This window comes from Siphateles boraxobius, unplaced genomic scaffold (genome assembly GCF_051911475.1).
Source record: "Siphateles boraxobius isolate OS27281-9 unplaced genomic scaffold, OSU_SipBor_1 47, whole genome shotgun sequence".
NCBI lineage: Eukaryota > Metazoa > Chordata > Actinopteri > Cypriniformes > Leuciscidae > Siphateles > Siphateles boraxobius.
In genome coordinates this window covers 3,060,001-3,078,994 of record NW_027509108.1, presented here as the reverse complement: position 1 = coordinate 3,078,994, position 18,994 = coordinate 3,060,001, and the positions used below count along the sequence as shown (strand labels likewise).

The following is an 18,994-nucleotide window of genomic DNA, read 5'->3' as shown; positions in this document are numbered from 1 at the left end:
TGATATCACAAAAATTGAAGTTCCCATGAGATTTTGTTTAGGCGTAATACCAAAAATGACATAAATTCCATTGAATTTAATTGTATGCATTCTGCTGTAACAAATTAATAAATTTGTGTCCAAATATCACTTTTGTCACAAAATATGGAACCTTTAGACTCAGACCTTTCTGACAATGTGTTTGTCAAGATTAGAAAAGGTTTTGATCATAAATGCCCATTATGATGGGCAATGAAAAAGTATGGCAAAGTATGTGTATGAATTCCGGTACCATTTTTTTTTTACCATTAAGTGACATCTCAACCATTTGGGCCGATATTTTAAAAAATTATGGGATGTGTTGAAAAAAAAATACATTGAGTGTGGTTACTAGCGACATAAGGAGATAAGAAATGCAAACAAAAAGATTTCCATCACTTTTTTCTTGGTGCGGACTTTAAAGGGTTAACATGACTGTACAGGCTAGTCAATAAGATGAATAAACGTAACTCCAAAACAACCCAGATAGCAAATAGTAATTGAAACGATGTTAAATCAACATCCCGCTGTCAACGATAAATTAATTGAATCAACGCCGAACTCTGATGTTGATTCTTCATCATGTTGCACCCTCTATTATCATTGAAACAACGTTTAAATCATACCTAGAGATCAACATTTCAATGGTATTTCGATTACAAGGGATATTGAAACAATGTTGAAATGTTGTAAAAAGATTTTACCCCCTCTCTCATCTTGCCATCTCATGTAAATCATTTTATATTTCTGGGTAGAAACACATTTTTGTTGAGGCTGTATAAGACGGACTACATTGAAAGCACTTTTCAAAACTGCCCAATATGTTCATGGATGTATTCGAATTAAAGGGAGGCAAAAAGGATTAGCGGTAACACTTTAGAATACGGTTCCTTCGTTAATGAATAACTACACAGGAACAAACGAGTAACACAATTTTAACAATCTAGTAACTACTATTAACTAACAAGAAATTCTAATTAACGAATTAGTAAGTAATAGCACACAGACGGAAGTAGTAGTTCACTATTAACTAATAAATAACTACTTTTTTTTAATGCTTCCCAGAGAACTACTGAAAAAGTTTCATAATTCATGCAAAACTAATCAATAACTAATGCAGGACAAATGGCTAGCACTACATTAACATTTTAACTGCTACTGTAAACTAATACACAAGGTTTATCAATATGTAATAGCATAGCAGACTTGATGATTTGGGAAATAATTAGCCTATTGTAACCCTGGTTAAATAATTGTTTTACAGATATTATTTATTTTTATGTTGCTTGAATTGAATGTTATGATTATTCATAAATGTGAAATTCTATACAAAATAATATAAATACATATCTGAATTGAGTTAAATTATGAGTATCCACCAATCGGAGCGTTTGGTTGCTGGCTCCGCCCCTTGCTTACGAATAGCGTTGCGCAGATTAGACAACAGATGCAGAGCGACGGAGATATCTGATCTGACTAGAGAGTGTTACAATTGAACTGATATAGTTCTTAAACTGTTCAAAGCTCATAAAAACGGAAAAAAATCTGAGAAGTAAGATAGTAGATGACCTTTTATGATTGTCAATCGGGCACTTCAGAGTTTACATTGACTCGGTGAGTTTACCAATGTTATAATTAGCATTAAAAACGAATGACAACACATTGCATGTAGAAGCTTTTTATTTGTTTTATTCATATGAGACAAAATTGTGTTATATTCTGATGTTGTATGGGTTGGATTGTTCATTTGCAGTGTGGTTGTGTCAGACCGCATGGTGTATTAAGTGTTCACTGCTGACGCCATTTTGTCTGCGCGTGCCTGTGGAAAAAAAAAAAGGAAAAAATGTGAATGAACAGGTAATTAAGTACAGTGTAAATTGTTAGGATGATATACTCATATATATGTATTTTATTTGTGTTTTATATGTAATTGTAGATCATTAATGATATGCAATATTGAATGCATACTCTGGTCTGTGATCAGGCCAGGTTTTTTTTCTGTGTGAATTGTTTTTCCAAGATGGATTTACCCAATTGATGGCGAGCCTCCCACTTCGATTCTGAAGAGATCACGAACTTAAAGGAGAGGACAGTTTTCCGTCTCATTATACCGTTTCACCTGCTCGGATAAGTAAGAGTACACGTTTTCAGAGACTGATATTTGTTTTTTTGGGACTGAAACTAACTCTGTTTACACAATTGAGAAAATATAACATTGATCAACATTCCAATTGATATTTCTTGGAAGCAGTGGTTAATGTGTTTGGCCACTGGTGATTGTTTTGTTTTTGTTTTTCTTTCATTTGAGATCACTTGGATACAGTGAGTGCAATTGTGATTATTGATATGCAAAAAGTTATTTAGAGGGTGCACCCAGGCAATATATAAGTTTGTTGTATATATTTATTTCCTCTGTTGTTTTGTATTGTTATTTTGTGATTGAGGAAACAAAAAGAAAATACAAAAGAGAAAGGATCACTAAATACAAAAAGTAAAGTTACCTTTTAGGGTTAACCCTACCTTCTGTCTCTGCCTGTTTTCTCAGCATCACCACCACCTCCGTTTTCGTACCAAGCAGTCTTCTGATTTTATTTGTCTGGTCCATTTTGGTAGTTAATACCCGCTACAACTGTGGCGAGCCAGCCAGGAGGTGGCGCTGTTTCTGAGTATTAACAGCTGTGATTTGAACGATTAAATTAGCATTTTTTGATTCTTAACCAACAAAAATGGACATAGTTGAGGCAGAGGGTATTAAAGTCCCGAACTCTGTGATTGTAAGTGGCTTGACAAAAACCGAAGGTGATGATGAGTTAATTGACCTCCTGAAAAAGTATGGTTCTTTTGCCAGAACCATTTTCATTAGTGACAAAGAATCAGAGTTTTACCAGAGCACAATAATTGAATATAACAGTGGCCAAGCCTTGGAAATGCTAGAGCCCCAGCTGCCTTATACTCACCATCTGTCCAGTGATCCAGGTATCACTTACCACGTGAGGGCATTGTCTAGTGTCTTTACACAGCAATTGGGCGGTAGCGTCACTAAATCTTACCTTGAAGGGCTGAAAGAAATAGCAAAACTGAGCGGAACCAATTTCGAAGCAGTGTTGAGCCAGATGCTATCTCAAATGAGTGCAGAACTCACACCAGCATCCACTGATCTTGAGGCTGGAGATGGAAACCCTACTGTGCAAGAACTCCCTGGCGACTGTGTTGGAGCAGCATCTGTTAAACCGAGTCAGGTAGATGAACCAAAGTCACAGCACACGCCTGTTAAACTGAATGCTCCACCTCTCTTTACCTCTCAACAAATACACAGCCCACCTGAAGTTCAGAAGCTCATTGTGGAACACGTTGTGAGGAGTGGTGAAATGACTGCTCAAGGGCCTGTGCAGACAAGGCTCAGGATGTTCTCCGGTAAATGTCCTAGACCTGGAAATGAGGCCGATTATGATACTTGGCGTTCCAGTGTTGAGCTTGTTCTGAAAGAGCCTGGCTTATCTGATCTGCATGTGTCCAGGAAGATAGTGGACAGTCTTTTGTCACCTGCAGCCGATATTATAAAACACCTGAGCCCTGAAGCTCCATCCTCAGCTTATCTTCAGTTGCTAGATTCTGCTTTTGGCATTGTTGAAGATGGGGATGAACTCCTTGCAAGATTTATGAATACCCTACAAGATGCCGGTGAGAAACCATCCGCTTACCTGTATAGATTGCAAACAGCCTTGAGGGTGACTATCAAAAGAGGTGGTATTACACCTGAGGAGGCAGACCGGCACCTCCTCAAGCAGTTTTGTAGAGGCTGCTGGGATAATGATTTGATTACTGATCTGCAGCTAGAGCAAAAACGCAACCGACCCCCTCCTTTTGCGCAGCTTCTGCTCATGCTACGCACAGAAGAAGACAAGCATACAGCAAAGGTCACTCGTATGAAGCAGCATCTTGGGTCTTCTAAACAGAGAGCTTTGATGCATTCTCAAAGAGCGTGGGCCTCTGCAGAACCTGAGCAAAGAGAAGCTCCAGGAGTGGTTTCACTTGCCACTGAGACACAAGAGCTCAAGAAACAGATTGCTAAGCTACAAAGTCAGTTAACCAATCTTATGACCAAGCCAAAAATCCAGATGAAATTCCCACAGCAGGTAGCAGTAGACAAACAGTACAAAACAAAAGTTGGAACTGCCAGTAATGTGAGTGTGACTGCAGTCAATAAGAAACCAATGGGCAGGCCCAGGCCATGGTACTGTTTTACATGTGGCGAGGATGGCCACGTTGCATCTTCCTGCACTTCTGAACCTAATCCTGCACTTGTCACTACCAAACGCAAGCTCCTAAAAGAGAAGCAGCTTCAGTGGGATGCTCAGAACCCCACCCCCAACCCTGATTTAAACTAAAGCCAGCCCTTGTTGTGGGACAGACAGGGGCTGAATGTAAAGCAAACCGTCCCACTTCTAAACATGCGTCAAGCAAATGTCAATCTCCCAGCAAGCAAAGCGCTAGCCTGCCAAAGGGTTTAGTCGGTGCGAGGTGCATTGCGGAGGTCAGCATAGCCGGTGAAAAGTGTCATTGTCTATTGGACACTGGGTCACAAGTCACAACCGTCCCTCAATCCTTTTATGAGCAGCATCTCTCAGGGTACCCCATTAACTCCATCAATGACATCTTGGAAGTAGAAGGTGCCAATGGTCTCTCTGTCCCATATGAAGGCTATATAGAAGTAGACATTACCTTTCCTGAGGAGTTCCTGGGTGTGAGTGTTGAGGTGTCTACCGTAGCCCTAGTAGTACCTGATGTCAAATCTCACAATCAACCATTGGTTTTAATAGGCACAAACACCTTGGATGTTCTCTACGAACAATATTTGAATGCAAGTTCCCCAACATACCAACCATCTTCATTTGGTTACAGAGTGGTTCTGAGGACACTTGAAACAAGACGGAAACAAAACTCAAATGGTGTTCTTGGTCATGTGCGGTTGAAGAGTAAAGTACCTGAGGTCATGGCTGCAGGTCAGACAGTAGTGGTGGAAGGTTCCGTTGCAGTGCCCTGTGGGGTTGATAAGTGTGTTGTGGTGGAGCATCCATCTAACCCATTTTTGCCTGGTGGGGTATTTGTAAAACGCTGCCTACTTACACTTTCTAAAACTCAGCCTTACCGTTTACCAGTGGTGCTCACAAATGAAACCGAACATGATATAGCTATTCCACCAAGGTGTATAGTAGCAGAACTCCATGCGATTAAATCAGTGCTTCCTCCTCCAAGCATTTTTTTAAAAGATAAGCAACCACCTGCTCAGGAGCTCAATTTCACCTTAAATTTTGGTGAGTCTCCTTTACCACAGAAATGGAAGGACCGTATCACTAACAAGCTCAGAGAAATGCCAGAAGTTTTCAGTCAGCATGACTTGGACTTTGGGCACACCCAGAAGGTGAAACATCGCATAAATCTGAACAATGAAACTCCTTTTAAACACAGAGCACGACCGATCCACCCACAAGATATTGAGGCAGTCCGCAAGCATCTGCGTGACCTTCTAGCAAGTGGAGTCATACGAGAGTCCGAATCACCCTTTTCCTCACCCATTGTGGTGGTGAGAAAGAAGAACGGAGATATACGGCTGTGTATCGATTATAGGAAGTTGAACCTCCAGACGGTGAAGGACGCGTATGCACTACCCAATCTTGAGGACACCTTTTCTGCTCTGACAGGTTCCAGATGGTTCTCCGTACTTGATTTGAAATCGGGATATTATCAGATAGAAGTTGAGGAGTCTGACAAGCCCAAAACCGCCTTTGTCTGTCCATTGGGGTTTTGGGAATTTAACCGTATGCCCCAAGGTGTCACCAATGCACCAAGTACTTTCCAAAGATTGATGGAGAAGTGTATGGGGAACATTAATCTGAAGGAAGTACTGGTCTTTTTGGACGATCTCATAATATTCTCAGATACTCCAGAGGAGCATGAGAGACGGCTATTGAATGTTCTATCTCGCCTCAAGGAGTACGGACTGAAACTTTCTCTGGAGAAATGTAAATTTTTCCAAACCTCCGTTCGCTATCTAGGACACATCGTGTCGGAGCATGGGGTTGAAACAGATCCCGAGAAGACACAAGCGTTAAAAACCTGGCCGAGTCCCACGAACCTAAAAGAACTGAGGTCATTTTTGGGCTTTTCCGGCTACTATCGCCGTTTCATTAAGGATTATTCGAAGATTGTAAAACCACTCAATGATCTTACTTCAGGGTATCCACCGTTAAGGAAGAGTGGTAAAAAGAGTGACAAAAAGGGTCAGTACTACAATCCTAAGGAGCCCTTTGGGAGTCGTTGGACGCCTCTTTGTGAGGAAGCTTTTCAGTCTATTATCGGGAAGCTAACTAGTGCACCTGTCCTGGGTTTTGCTGACCCCAAACTCCCCTACTTTCTCCACACCGATGCCAGCACCAAGGGATTAGGAGCTGCGCTGTATCAAGAACAAGGTGGGCAGATGCGTGCAATTGCATTCGCGAGCAGAGGGCTGTCGCACAGTGAGTCAAGGTATCCTGCTCACAAACTTGAATTCCTTGCTCTTAAATGGGCAGTAACTGAAAAATTCAGTGATTACCTTTATGGCAGCCAATTTACTGTCATTACTGATAGCAACCCTCTCACGCATGTTCTTACCACTGCAAGATTAGATGCAACTAGTTATCGGTGGCTTGCAGCTCTTTCTATGTTCTCCTTTAAGTTGCAGTACAGGGCAGGCAAGCTGAACATTGATGCCGATAGTCTTTCAAGGCGACCTCAGGAGCCTTTTCCAGAAAACCCCTTATCACAAAAGGAGCATGAAAGGATCCAACAGTTTATAGAGCATCAGCTTACCGCCGCAGAAGAGTCTTTCAGTGCCACGGAGGAGGAAGTCCAGGCCATCTGTGAGAAGCACCTTGTTAGGCAATCAGCTGATGTCGGGCCAGGCATTGCTCTTGTAAGCTCCCTTGCACTACGTTCTGATGCTGTACCCGACTGTTATGAACGAGAAGATAGTTCTGATTGCTTACCTGTTATATCTCACCTTTCAAAAGATCTTGGTGAAAAACAAAGGGCCGATCCAGTTCTTCGAGAGGTGATTTTGCACTTGGAGTTGGGAGAGAGACCTTCACCAGCGCTAAGGAAGGAACTTCCTGGTCTTCCTTATTTCCTAAAAGAATGGAACCGCCTTGAGATAAAGGATGGAACACTTTATAGGAGACGGATAGATAAGGATTCTATCACTTACCAGCTAGTGCTCCCAGAAGAGTTAAGATCCACGGTGATGAGCAGTTTACATGATAATATGGGACACATGGGGATGGAGAGGACCTTAGATCTGGTCAGATCCCGTTTCTACTGGCCAAAAATGGCTGCTGAAGTGGAACAGAAGGTCAGGACATGTGGTCGTTGTGTGCGAAGGAAGTCTTTACCTCAAAAAGCGGCACCCTTGGTCAACATCCAGGCCACTAGACCGTTACAGTTAGTTTGTATGGACTTCCTCTCATTGGAACCAGATAGAAGCAACACAAGAGATATCTTAGTGATCACAGATTTTTTCACTAAGTATGCGGTGGCAATCCCTACCCCAAATCAAAAGGCGAGAACAGTAGCAAAGTCTCTTTGGGAGAATTTTATTGTGCACTATGGGTTCCCTGAACGCCTTCACAGTGACCAGGGCCCAGATTTTGAGTCACGCACAATCAAAGAACTTTGTGAGATATCAGACATCAAGAAAATTCGAACAACACCCTACCATCCTAGGGGAAATCCTGTGGAGCGTTTCAACAGGACTCTGCTGAATATGCTTGGCACATTAGAAGAGAAAGACAAAAGTCATTGGAAAGATTTTGTCAAGCCCTTAGTGCATGCATATAATTGCACGAAGCACGAAGTTACAGGGTTTACCCCCTATGAATTGATGTTTGGGCGCCAGCCTCGGTTGCCTATCGACCTCGCCTTTGGGTTAGCACACAAAGACAGTCCACAGAAATCCCATTCTGAATATGTCAAGCACCTAAGGTCTCATTTAGAAGAAAGCTATCTGCTTGCCTCCAGTAGAGCATTAAAGAGTGCAGAGCGGAACAAAACCAGGTTCGACAAAGGTGTGACAAATTCCTCCTTGGAAGTCAATGATCGAGTGTTGGTGAGAAATCTTCGGCTGCGTGGTAAACACAAGTTAGCAGACAAGTGGGAGTCAGGGGTGTATGTTGTAGTGAAGCGAGCAGCTGACTTACCAGTTTACACAGTTCGTCCTGAGAGCAAGGATGGTCCTCTTCGTACACTTCACAGAGACCTTCTGCTTCCTTGCGGATTCTTACCAACACCAGAAGTCTCAAGTTCTACCTTGTCCAAACCTACTTCTAAACACAGAACACGCCAGAACCCTAGTGTTCCACCATCGGATGATGACTCATTTGCTGACTCAGAGGATGAAGATCTTAATGGACAGTCTAATGCTTTTCCAGTTGTGGAAACAGTGCGGTTCTCTACAGTCCATGACATCTGTAGAGCAAAGGAAACTGTGGATGTTCCTTCTGATGCTGACTTGATTAACCAAGATCCCCCAGATGTTGACAATCCAGTGGAGCACTCACCTGCTGATGCATCAGACGAATACTTACCTGTTGACAATTCACCTGTTGATGCTCCAAGGGTCCCTGAAACAAGTAATATACCTGACGAGGACCAAACTGAAACAGAAAAGGACCTACCTGTTCAGAGTGAATATGAAGTTGAAGTGACAAACTATGCTGAAGTATCAGATGTTCCTGTTGAAGGGAAAGAACAACAGCCAGAAAATGAGGGGGGGCATAATTCAGATATTCCGCTCAGACGCTCTAATAGGCAGAGAGGGGAACCTGAGAGACTTGCCTACTTTCAACTTGGAAACCCCTTGTCTTTTGTTGTTCAGTCCTTGTTCCAGGGGTTAAGCACTGCCCTTGTTAGCTCTCTCAATGGTGTTGAAAATCCAGGTGCCCTTTCCATTTTACCTGATGTTTCATCAAATGTAGTGACTAATCAGCCACTCAGAGCACGCAAAGGGTCTTGCATGATTTCAGGGGGGGAAAGTGTAACCCTGGTTAAATAATTGTTTTACAGATATTATTTATTTTTATGTTGCTTGAATTGAATGTTATGATTATTCATAAATGTGAAATTCTATACAAAATAATATAAATACATATCTGAATTGAGTTAAATTATGAGTATCCACCAATCGGAGCGTTTGGTTGCTGGCTCCGCCCCTTGCTTACGAATAGCGTTGCGCAGATTAGACAACAGATGCAGAGCGACGGAGATATCTGATCTGACTAGAGAGTGTTACAATTGAACTGATATAGTTCTTAAACTGTTCAAAGCTCATAAAAACGGAAAAAAATCTGAGAAGTAAGATAGTAGATGACCTTTTATGATTGTCAATCGGGCACTTCAGAGTTTACATTGACTCGGTGAGTTTACCAATGTTATAATTAGCATTAAAAACGAATGACAACACATTGAATGTAGAAGCTTTTTATTTGTTTTATTCATATGAGACAAAATTGTGTTATATTCTGATGTTGTATGGGTTGGATTGTTCATTTGCAGTGTGGTTGTGTCAGACCGCATGGTGTATTAAGTGTTCACTGCTGACGCCATTTTGTCTGCGCGTGCCTGTGGAAAAAAAAAAAAGGAAAAAATGTGAATGAACAGGTAATTAAGTACAGTGTAAATTGTTAGGATGATATACTCATATATATGTATTTTATTTGTGTTTTATATGTAATTGTAGATCATTAATGATATGCAATATTGAATGCATACTCTGGTCTGTGATCAGGCCAGGTTTTTTTTCTGTGTGAATTGTTTTTCCAAGATGGATTTACCCAATTGATGGCGAGCCTCCCACTTCGATTCTGAAGAGATCACGAACTTAAAGGAGAGGACAGTTTTCCGTCTCATTATACCGTTTCACCTGCTCGGATAAGTAAGAGTACACGTTTTCAGAGACTGATATTTGTTTTTTTGGGACTGAAACTAACTCTGTTTACACAATTGAGAAAATATAACATTGATCAACATTCCAATTGATATTTCTTGGAAGCAGTGGTTAATGTGTTTGGCCACTGGTGATTGTTTTGTTTTTGTTTTTCTTTCATTTGAGATCACTTGGATACAGTGAGTGCAATTGTGATTATTGATATGCAAAAAGTTATTTAGAGGGTGCACCCAGGCAATATATAAGTTTGTTGTATATATTTATTTCCTCTGTTGTTTTGTATTGTTATTTTGTGATTGAGGAAACAAAAAGAAAATACAAAAGAGAAAGGATCACTAAATACAAAAAGTAAAGTTACCTTTTAGGGTTAACCCTACCTTCTGTCTCTGCCTGTTTTCTCAGCATCACCACCACCTCCGTTTTCGTACCAAGCAGTCTTCTGATTTTATTTGTCTGGTCCATTTTGGTAGTTAATACCCGCTACACTATGCTCTCTCCTAAAAAACTATTTATCAACTGAATAATTTTAAAGAAATTTATTTTTAAATGTAGTTGTCGGGACCTTACTCGTCCTGCGGCCAATTTTCCGGGATTCCTCTGGACTGGCATTGAATCACTAGAGTCACGGTGACGACTGGAACATATTGAGTCATCAGCCATCCAAATACCATATACAGTGAGTTTATTATTTAACCTAGCTCACAAAAAAATATGTTTTTTATGTATGTCTCCTAGCTCATATATGTGTGTGCAAATATCTTGTGAAGGATTAGAAGATTCTACACTTTAGGATTGGCTTTTGATTAATAACTACTGTAAGAATCATGGGAACAAACTAGTAATGACTGAAGTGTTACTGCATACTTCTATGGGAATTACTAATTATTTGGATCCGTATTCTAAAGTGAAGATCATGGTAACTAACTAGCAATGACTAAAGTGTTACTACATACTTCTATGGGAATTACTATTTAAAACGTCACCAAAAACCTCAAAAGCTTAAAATAATTCGAAATTATTGACAGTTCTGCATTGAATAAAGTAAAGGTAAACCATGTCTTTTGTGTAATTCTGGCCCGCCGCGGTCACTGCTGTAGCTAGATAGCGCTAGATAGAGCACAATGCTAGCCTTGGTTCCGCGCGGTGTTCTCCGGCGGTCACAAGAAATAGCGGTGCTGTTTTAATAGATTTCACGGCACTATGGGTACAGACATGTATTTTGAGCTAGCTGTCACAAAAATAGACTGTACCAATGAGGTTTTGCTAACTTTGTAACCTAGAAGAGATTGAGTACTTTTGGCAGATTTTGACACATTGGTAAAACAAAAACTATTTCAGTGACTGCAGCACTGCGTCCTATAGTATCCAGCTGCAGACCCGCAGCACCACCAGTTTCAGAACCCCAGCACCAGAACCGGAAGTAAGGGGCGGAGCTTACGTTCTAACACCAGCGCCAGGACCGGAAGGAAGGGGCGGAGCTTACGTTCTAACACCAGCGCCAGGACCGGAAGCAAGGGGCGGAGCTTACGTTCTAAACCGAGTAACGCCACCTAACGTTTTGGAGCGTAATTTGCTTAGACACGAAACAGCATACTTTTATTACACACAAAACGTCAAACTTTATACGTATGTTATAATCATACATTAAGGAACAGTACAATAAGCATTTTAAAACATTGATTTTGTGTAATATAATTGTATATAGCTATCGGTTTCATTGTATTAGGAGAGTTACTTCCTGATCATGATGGTGAAAAATAATGCTTGAAACTTATGGGCATTTTAATGTATAACAGTTTAACTTTAACAGTTCCATACCTTCATTTATCCACCTACACATTCATCATCCATCCATCCCTTCATCCATCCATACATCCATCCATACATCCATACATACCTTCATTTATCCACCTACACATTCATCATCCATCCCTTCAAAACCGCTCGTATATATTAAGTATTTTCAGTAGGACAGTGAGTCTTCAGCTGTTGTGTATCTCACCTTTGCTGACCGTTATCCAGATCTCAGAGGTAAAATCCGGCAGGAGATCGATATCTACACCACATCAGTACTTCCCCGAGTCTTCTGGAGCCAGTCTAGAGACGAGAGCCGTGAGAACATGAGCGCTGGTGTCGTCCAGAAGAGCCAGTCTCCCTCGTTCAGACCTCGTATCTCGATGGGTCGTGTGAACACACTGAGGATCCATCCATCCATCCATCCATCCCTTCATGCATCCATCCATCCATCCCTTCATGCATCCATCCATCCATCCCTTCATGCATCCATCCATCCATCCATCCATCCCTTCATGCATCCATCCATCCATCCCTTCATGCATCCATCCATCCCTTCATGCATCCATCCATCCATCCATACCTTCATTTATCCACCTACACATTCATCATCCATCCATCCATCCATCCCTTCATCCATCCATCCATCCCTCCATCCGTCCATCCCTTCATCCATCCATCTACACATTCATCATCCATCCATCCAACCATCCATGCCTTCATCCATCCATCCATCCATTCATCCATCCATCCATCCATCCATCCATCCCTTCATGCATCCATCCATCCATCCATCCATACCTTCATTTATCCACCTACACATTCATCATCCATCCATCCCTTCATCCATCCATCCATCCATCCATCCATCCATACCTTCATTTATCCACCTACACATTCATCATCCATCTATACCTTCATCCATCCATACATCCATCCATACCTTCATTTATCCACCTACACATTCATCATCCATCCATCCCTTCATTCAATTCAATTCAATTCAAATTTATTTGTATAGCGCTTTTCACAATACACATTGTCTCAAAGCAGCTTTACAGAAATTGCATTTCGGAAATGTACATAGAAAAATACAGTTAGTTAATCAAGTATTAATTTATGGCATAACATATCGCCGGCTTTGAGTCGTCTCTTCACAGGCGTCGAGTCGTCTCTTCACAGGCGTTGGGGCATCTGAAGTCTCCGTGAGAGGCTGGATACAAACTGGAGCTGACGAACGCTATTTACCTCGGGACTAGCGTCCCGAGATAACAGCAGAAAGGCAGATGGGAAATAATTAGCATAGCTGATGTTCATAATGTTAATGCATTCGAACTGATTCAGCAGTATCAAAGGTTAAGCATTAAGTGAATGCTTGGTTAAAGAGATGCGTCTTTAATCTAGTTTTAAACTGGGACAGCGAGTCTGAGTCTCGTACAATATCAGGAAGGCTATTCCAGAGTTTCGGAGCTAAATGCGAGAACGCCCTCCCTCCTTTAGTGGACTTAGATATCCTAGGAATGACCAGAAGCCTCGAATTTAGTGATCTTAAAGAGCGCGATGGATTGTATGGCGATAGAAGGTCTGTTAAATACACAGGAGCTAAACCATTTAGGGCTTTATAGGTCAGTAGGAATACTTTGTAATTGATACGTAACTTAATAGGTAACCAGTGTAGAGATGATAAAATAGGTGTTATATGATCATATTTTCTTGATCTAGTAAGAACTCTAGCAGCTGCATTTTGCACTAACTGTAGCTTGTTGATTGAGGATGCAGGACAGCCAGCTAATAAAGCATTACAGTAATCTAGTCTCGAGGTCATGAATGCATGAACTAGCTTTTCTGCATCAGAAACAGATAGCATGTTGCGTAGCTTAGCAATGTTTCTAAGGTGGAAAAAGGCTGTTCTTGTAATATATGAAATATGATTTTCGAAAGTCAAGTTGCGGTCTAGTATAACACCCAGGTCTTTTACTGTAGTGGATAAAGTAACAGGACATCCTTCTAAATTAAAGTTGTATTGTAAGGGATTTTGTGGGTAGTTTTTTGGACCAATAAGTAGTACCTCCGTTTTATCTGAATTTAATAGCAGGAAATTACACGTCATCCAGCATTTTATATCATTTAGACACTCTGTCAATTTAGATAAGTTAGTGTTTTCATCTGGTCGTGATGAGATATATAATTGAGTGTCATCAGCATAACAGTGGAAATTAATTCCATGTTTTCTTATAATATTACCAAGTGGCAGCATATATATTGAGAATAGCAGAGGGCCTAACACCGATCCTTGCGGCACTCCATAGTCTACTGACGTTATCTTTGATTTTTCCCCATTTAGACAGACAAAATGGTAACGGTCTGATAAGTAAGATCTAAACCAGCTTAATGCCTGTCCCTGAACACCAGTGTAGTTTTGTAGTCGATCCAGGAGTATTTTATGATCGATAGTGTCGAACGCAGCGCTTAGATCGAGTAGAACTAGTATTGAGATACAGCCTTGGTCAGAAGCTAAAAGTAAATCATTTGTAATTTTAACTAGCGCAGTTTCTGTGCTATGATGCGGTCTGAATCCCGACTGGAATTTTTCATAGATATCATTTTCTTGTAAGAAAGAGCACAATTGAGCGGACACAATTTTTTCTAGTATTTTAGACATAAATGGAAGATTTGAGATGGGTCTGTAATTTGCTAAGTTATTTGGATCTAATTGCGGTTTCTTAATGAGAGGTTTTATTACTGCCAGCTTGAATATTTTTGGAACATGACCTAAAAATAAAGACGTGTTAATAATATTAAGAAGAGGCTCTTCGACTACAGGTAACACTTCTTTCAGTAGTTTAGTGGGTATTGGATCTAATAAACATGTTGTTGGTTTAGATGCAATGATAAGTTTATTTAGCTCTTCCTGTCCTATAGTTGTAAAGCGGTGTAGTTGTTCTAGAGGGGCCATAATTGAGGCTGAATCATAAGACATCATAGAGGATTGTATATTTACAATTGTGTTTCGGATGCTTTCTATTTTCTCATTGAAGTAATTCATAAAATCATTACTACTATACTGTAACGGAATATTTTGCTCTGGTGATGTTTGTTTATTTGTTAGTCTAGCCACGGTGTTGAATAAAAACCTTGGATTATTTTGGTTATTTTCTATTAGTTTGCGGAGATGCTCAGCCCTTGCTGCTTTTAGAGCCTTTTTATAACGTGACATACTGTCTTTCCACGCGATTCTAAAGACCTCTAAATTAGTTTGTTTCCATTTACGCTCTAAGTTACGAGTTTCTCTCTTGATTGCATGCGTAGCACTGTTGTACCATGGTGCTTTAGTTTTCTCTCTAACCTTTTTTAATCTAATTGGTGCAACAATATCTAGTGTACTAGAGAACATGGTGCTCAAACTGCTAGTCATTTCCTCTAGTTCATCTGTTTGTTTGGGTGCACTGGGCAGCTGAGATAGATCAGGTAAGCTATTTGAGAATCTATCTATAGTGGTTGGAAGGATTGTTCTGCCTGGTCTATAACGTGGCGCAACGTGACAAATTTCAGCAGTACGTATTATACAAGTTACCATGTAATGATCAGTGAGATCATCACTTTGCGGTATAATATTTATATCAGTTGGATTGGTTCCATATGATATAATTAAATCTAGTGTATGATTTAGACGATGAGTGGGACCACTGACGTTTTGCGTGACCCCAAAGGAGTTTAATAAATCTGTAAACGCAGTCCCTAACGCATCATTTGTATTATCTACGTGTATGTTAAAGTCTCCAACAATTATTGCTTTATCGACATTGACCAATAGATCTGAGAGAAAGTATGCAAACTCTTTTAGGAAATCAGCATAGGGCCCTGGAGGTCTATATAGGGTAGCCAAGGCTAGAGATAATATGGATTTGTTTCTTGCATCTAAGAGCGTAACATTTAGCACAAGTACTTCAAACGAATTAAACCTGTGACCTGTTTTCTGAGTAACATTAAGAATATCTCTATAGATTGTTGCAACACCGCCGCCACGACCGATCAGACGGGGCTTATGCTTATAACAGTATCCTGGTGGAGTAGACTCATTTAGACCGAAATAATCATTTGGTTTAAGCCAGGTTTCAGTAAGGCAAAGTACATCGAAACTATTATCTGTGACCATTTCATTTACAATAACCGCCTTAGGTGTGAGCGATCTAATGTTTAGAAGACCTAGCTTTAGAAATTGTTTTTGTTCACTGATATTTAGATTTTCTGGTTTAATTACAATAAGATTTTTGCTAGATCCTACACTAGATTTATTGTTTGGCCTCACTAAGCGAGGAATAGACACAGTTTCTATATAATGTTCTACACTACTTATATCAATTAAGTTGGGACTGCAAAGACTGTGATTTGGACTTTGACTTACTAGTCATATCGTGTGTAACGTCTTGGAGATGTTGTCCGACAGAACAGCCGCTCCGATTCTGCTGGGGTGCAGGCCATCAGCACGGTAGAGCCTAGGTCGCTCCCAGAACAGATTCCAATTATTTACAAAGAGCAGTTTCTGTTCATTACACCATGACATTAACCATTCATTTAGAGCAAATAATCTACTGAACCTTTCTTGTCCTAGTCGGTACGTGGGAAGCGGTCCAGACACGATGATCGTTGCTTCAGGCGATGTGCTGCGAACCGTCTCGATCAGGCTTCTGTAGTCCTTCTTCAGAACCTCCGTCTGCCGCAGCCTGATGTCGTTCGTCCCCGCGTGTAGGACCACAGCTCCGACGCGCTCGTCACCGTTCAGGATCTCGGGAATCTGTGCAGCGACATCAAGAACACGAGCACCAGGAAAGCAGTGAGTGCGCACCTTACGCTTACCTGAGGTAGCACGGACATGACGGACCATGGAAGTGCCGATGATCACGGCGGCGTCACGTTCCGGCTCGCGAAGAGGGGAGAAGCGGTTCCGGGTGGAGATCTCGAAGACCGGGAGGGGCGGGGAAGTCCTTGGTCTGGTCCTGGCTCGTGTCTTCCGCTGTGGGATCACCCAGGGTCCGTGGTGTTGCCTCGGTGCCGGAGTGAATGAAGGCAGAGATGATCGCGTTCTCCTGGGCAGAGAAACGCACGGAGTAGACGAAGTCGGAGTCAAAAAGTTACTAACCACTGACTTGTGAGCATCGGCGCGTGATGTTTCAAGCGTTGATCGCCGATCTCGCAGCTCGGCTTGCTTCACCAGCAGAACGCGGATCTGTTTCTCCACCGACTCCAGCTCCAATCGTACCGAAACCAGCTCGAATGTGTCCTCACCTGCACTCAGAGGTAACGTTAGACACACATCCGATATGTTCGCCATTATAACAGATGAACAGTAAATTAGTAGTGATACTACCAATATCACTACTAATTTAGGACTGAAATGATGGATATAACCCGTATCCTTTCAGTCAAACGGGTGTAAAATGAGAGGGTCGATAGGCGCGAGGCCACGCGTGAAATGCTAGCGGGCTAAAGGCTAGTAGCCGAGATTCGGAAAGTTGGATATAAGTAGCGATATCAAAGCAATCCGATTGTTTTTTATAAGGAATAGTGTCGAGGATAAGTTCACATGATATAAAAATAGAAAGTGCTTGTTTATAAATGAGTGGTAAAGAAGAAAATCAGGGATTAATGAATCAATTCGACGGAGCTCCAAACACAAACACAGATCGCACGCGCAAATTCATCCATCCATATATCCATCCATACCTTCATTTATCCACCTACACATTCATCATCCATCCATACATCCATCCATACCTTCATTTATCCATCTACACATTCATCACCCATCCATCTACACATTCATCATCCATCTATCTACACATTCATCATCCATCCATATATCCATCCCTTCATCCATCCATCAACACATTCATCATCCATCCATCCATCCATCCATCCCTCCATCCCTCCATCCCTCCATCCCTCCATCCATCCAACCATTCATGTCTTCATCCATCCATCCATCCATCCATCCCTTCATCCATCCATCTACACATTCATCATCCATCCATCCCTTCATCCATCCATACACATTCATCATCCATCCATCCCTTCATCCATCCATCCATCCCTTCATCCATCCATCCATCCATCCATACTTTTATCCATTCGTCCATCCATCCCTTCATTCATACATCCATCCATCAATCCATCCCTTCATCCATCCATCCATCAATCCATCCCTTCATCCCTTCATCCATCCCTCCATTCATCCATTCATCCCTTCATCCATCCATCCATGCCTTCATCCAAATATCCCTTCATCCATCCATCCATGCCTTCATCCATCGATCCCTTCATCCATCCATACACTCATCCATCCATCCCTGTATCCATCCATCCATCGTGTTGTTTCCTGATTCTTCTATAAAGGAAGGCAATTGTATGTTCCTGCCTCAAGGATGTGTAAAATATTACTGAACATGCATGTAAACACAGTTTGATCTTATTTTGTAAACACAAAAATGAAGAACTCCTTGTCTTAAAGAAAGAAAAACACTTTTCAGGAAGCTGAAAAACAGCATCTAATCCTGGTGACAGGAATTTTCTCTTCACACTGATTTTTGTAATGGAAGATCTGTAGTCATGCAATTTAGACGTTTTTTTTTTTTTAAACCAATCCTCTTGAGAGAGTGTTTTATCTTTGTTTTTTTTTTACAAGTAGTTTCATGTGGGTTGTTGCTGTCTCGGCGTGGGTCCGATAAATAGACTTAACAAAGAGGAAGGAAAAAAACTGTAAAATAGCAGAAGAAAGTTTTCAGCTTGCATTTGCACTTCACTCTCCTGGAGTGTGTTTACAGCGGCTGAAACTACAAAACGGTAAGAGTTACACTTGTTCAGTCATTAATATTGTCTAACTAATGAATCTCCACAAAAGAAAATTGAAGTCAGAAACATTTTCTTCCATAAAAACCTCTGAACATCCGGAGCTCATGTGTTCCTAATGTTGTCTTTAAATGAGTTTCAATCGTGGAAATCTACTAACAGTAACGATTATAAAGTATTTTTAATCATTTTTGCACTGTTTATGATCTAATACACTGCTGTTATCATAGTTTTTATGAAACAAAAGTTGACATGTTGTACTGTTGTGTAAATGATTTAGTTTCCTGTGGTGATGTCACTGATAACTCTTGCTCTGGTGTTTCTGCTCCTGATTCCAGGTGAGTCTCTTCTGGAAAT

The 18,994-nt window shown here is 41.0% G+C and overlaps 2 protein-coding genes across 2 annotated transcripts in view; one reads left to right on the top strand and one right to left on the bottom strand.

Annotated features, from left to right (window-relative positions):
- The window catches only part of LOC143710510 (B-cell receptor CD22-like), a 773,497-nt gene that overhangs the window by 242,136 nt on the left and 512,367 nt on the right, over positions 1–18,994 (bottom strand). The gene's annotated exons all lie outside the window — the stretch shown is intronic.
- LOC143710426 (B-cell receptor CD22-like) overlaps positions 18,533–18,994 on the top strand; it is a 9,085-nt gene continuing 8,623 nt past the window's right edge. The window contains exons 1-2 of the mRNA XM_077201381.1: positions 18,533–18,631; positions 18,918–18,975. Of these exons, the coding sequence (XP_077057496.1) occupies positions 18,930–18,975 (46 nt within the window). The 5' untranslated portion in view covers positions 18,533–18,631; positions 18,918–18,929. The remainder of the gene's footprint in view (positions 18,632–18,917; positions 18,976–18,994) is intronic.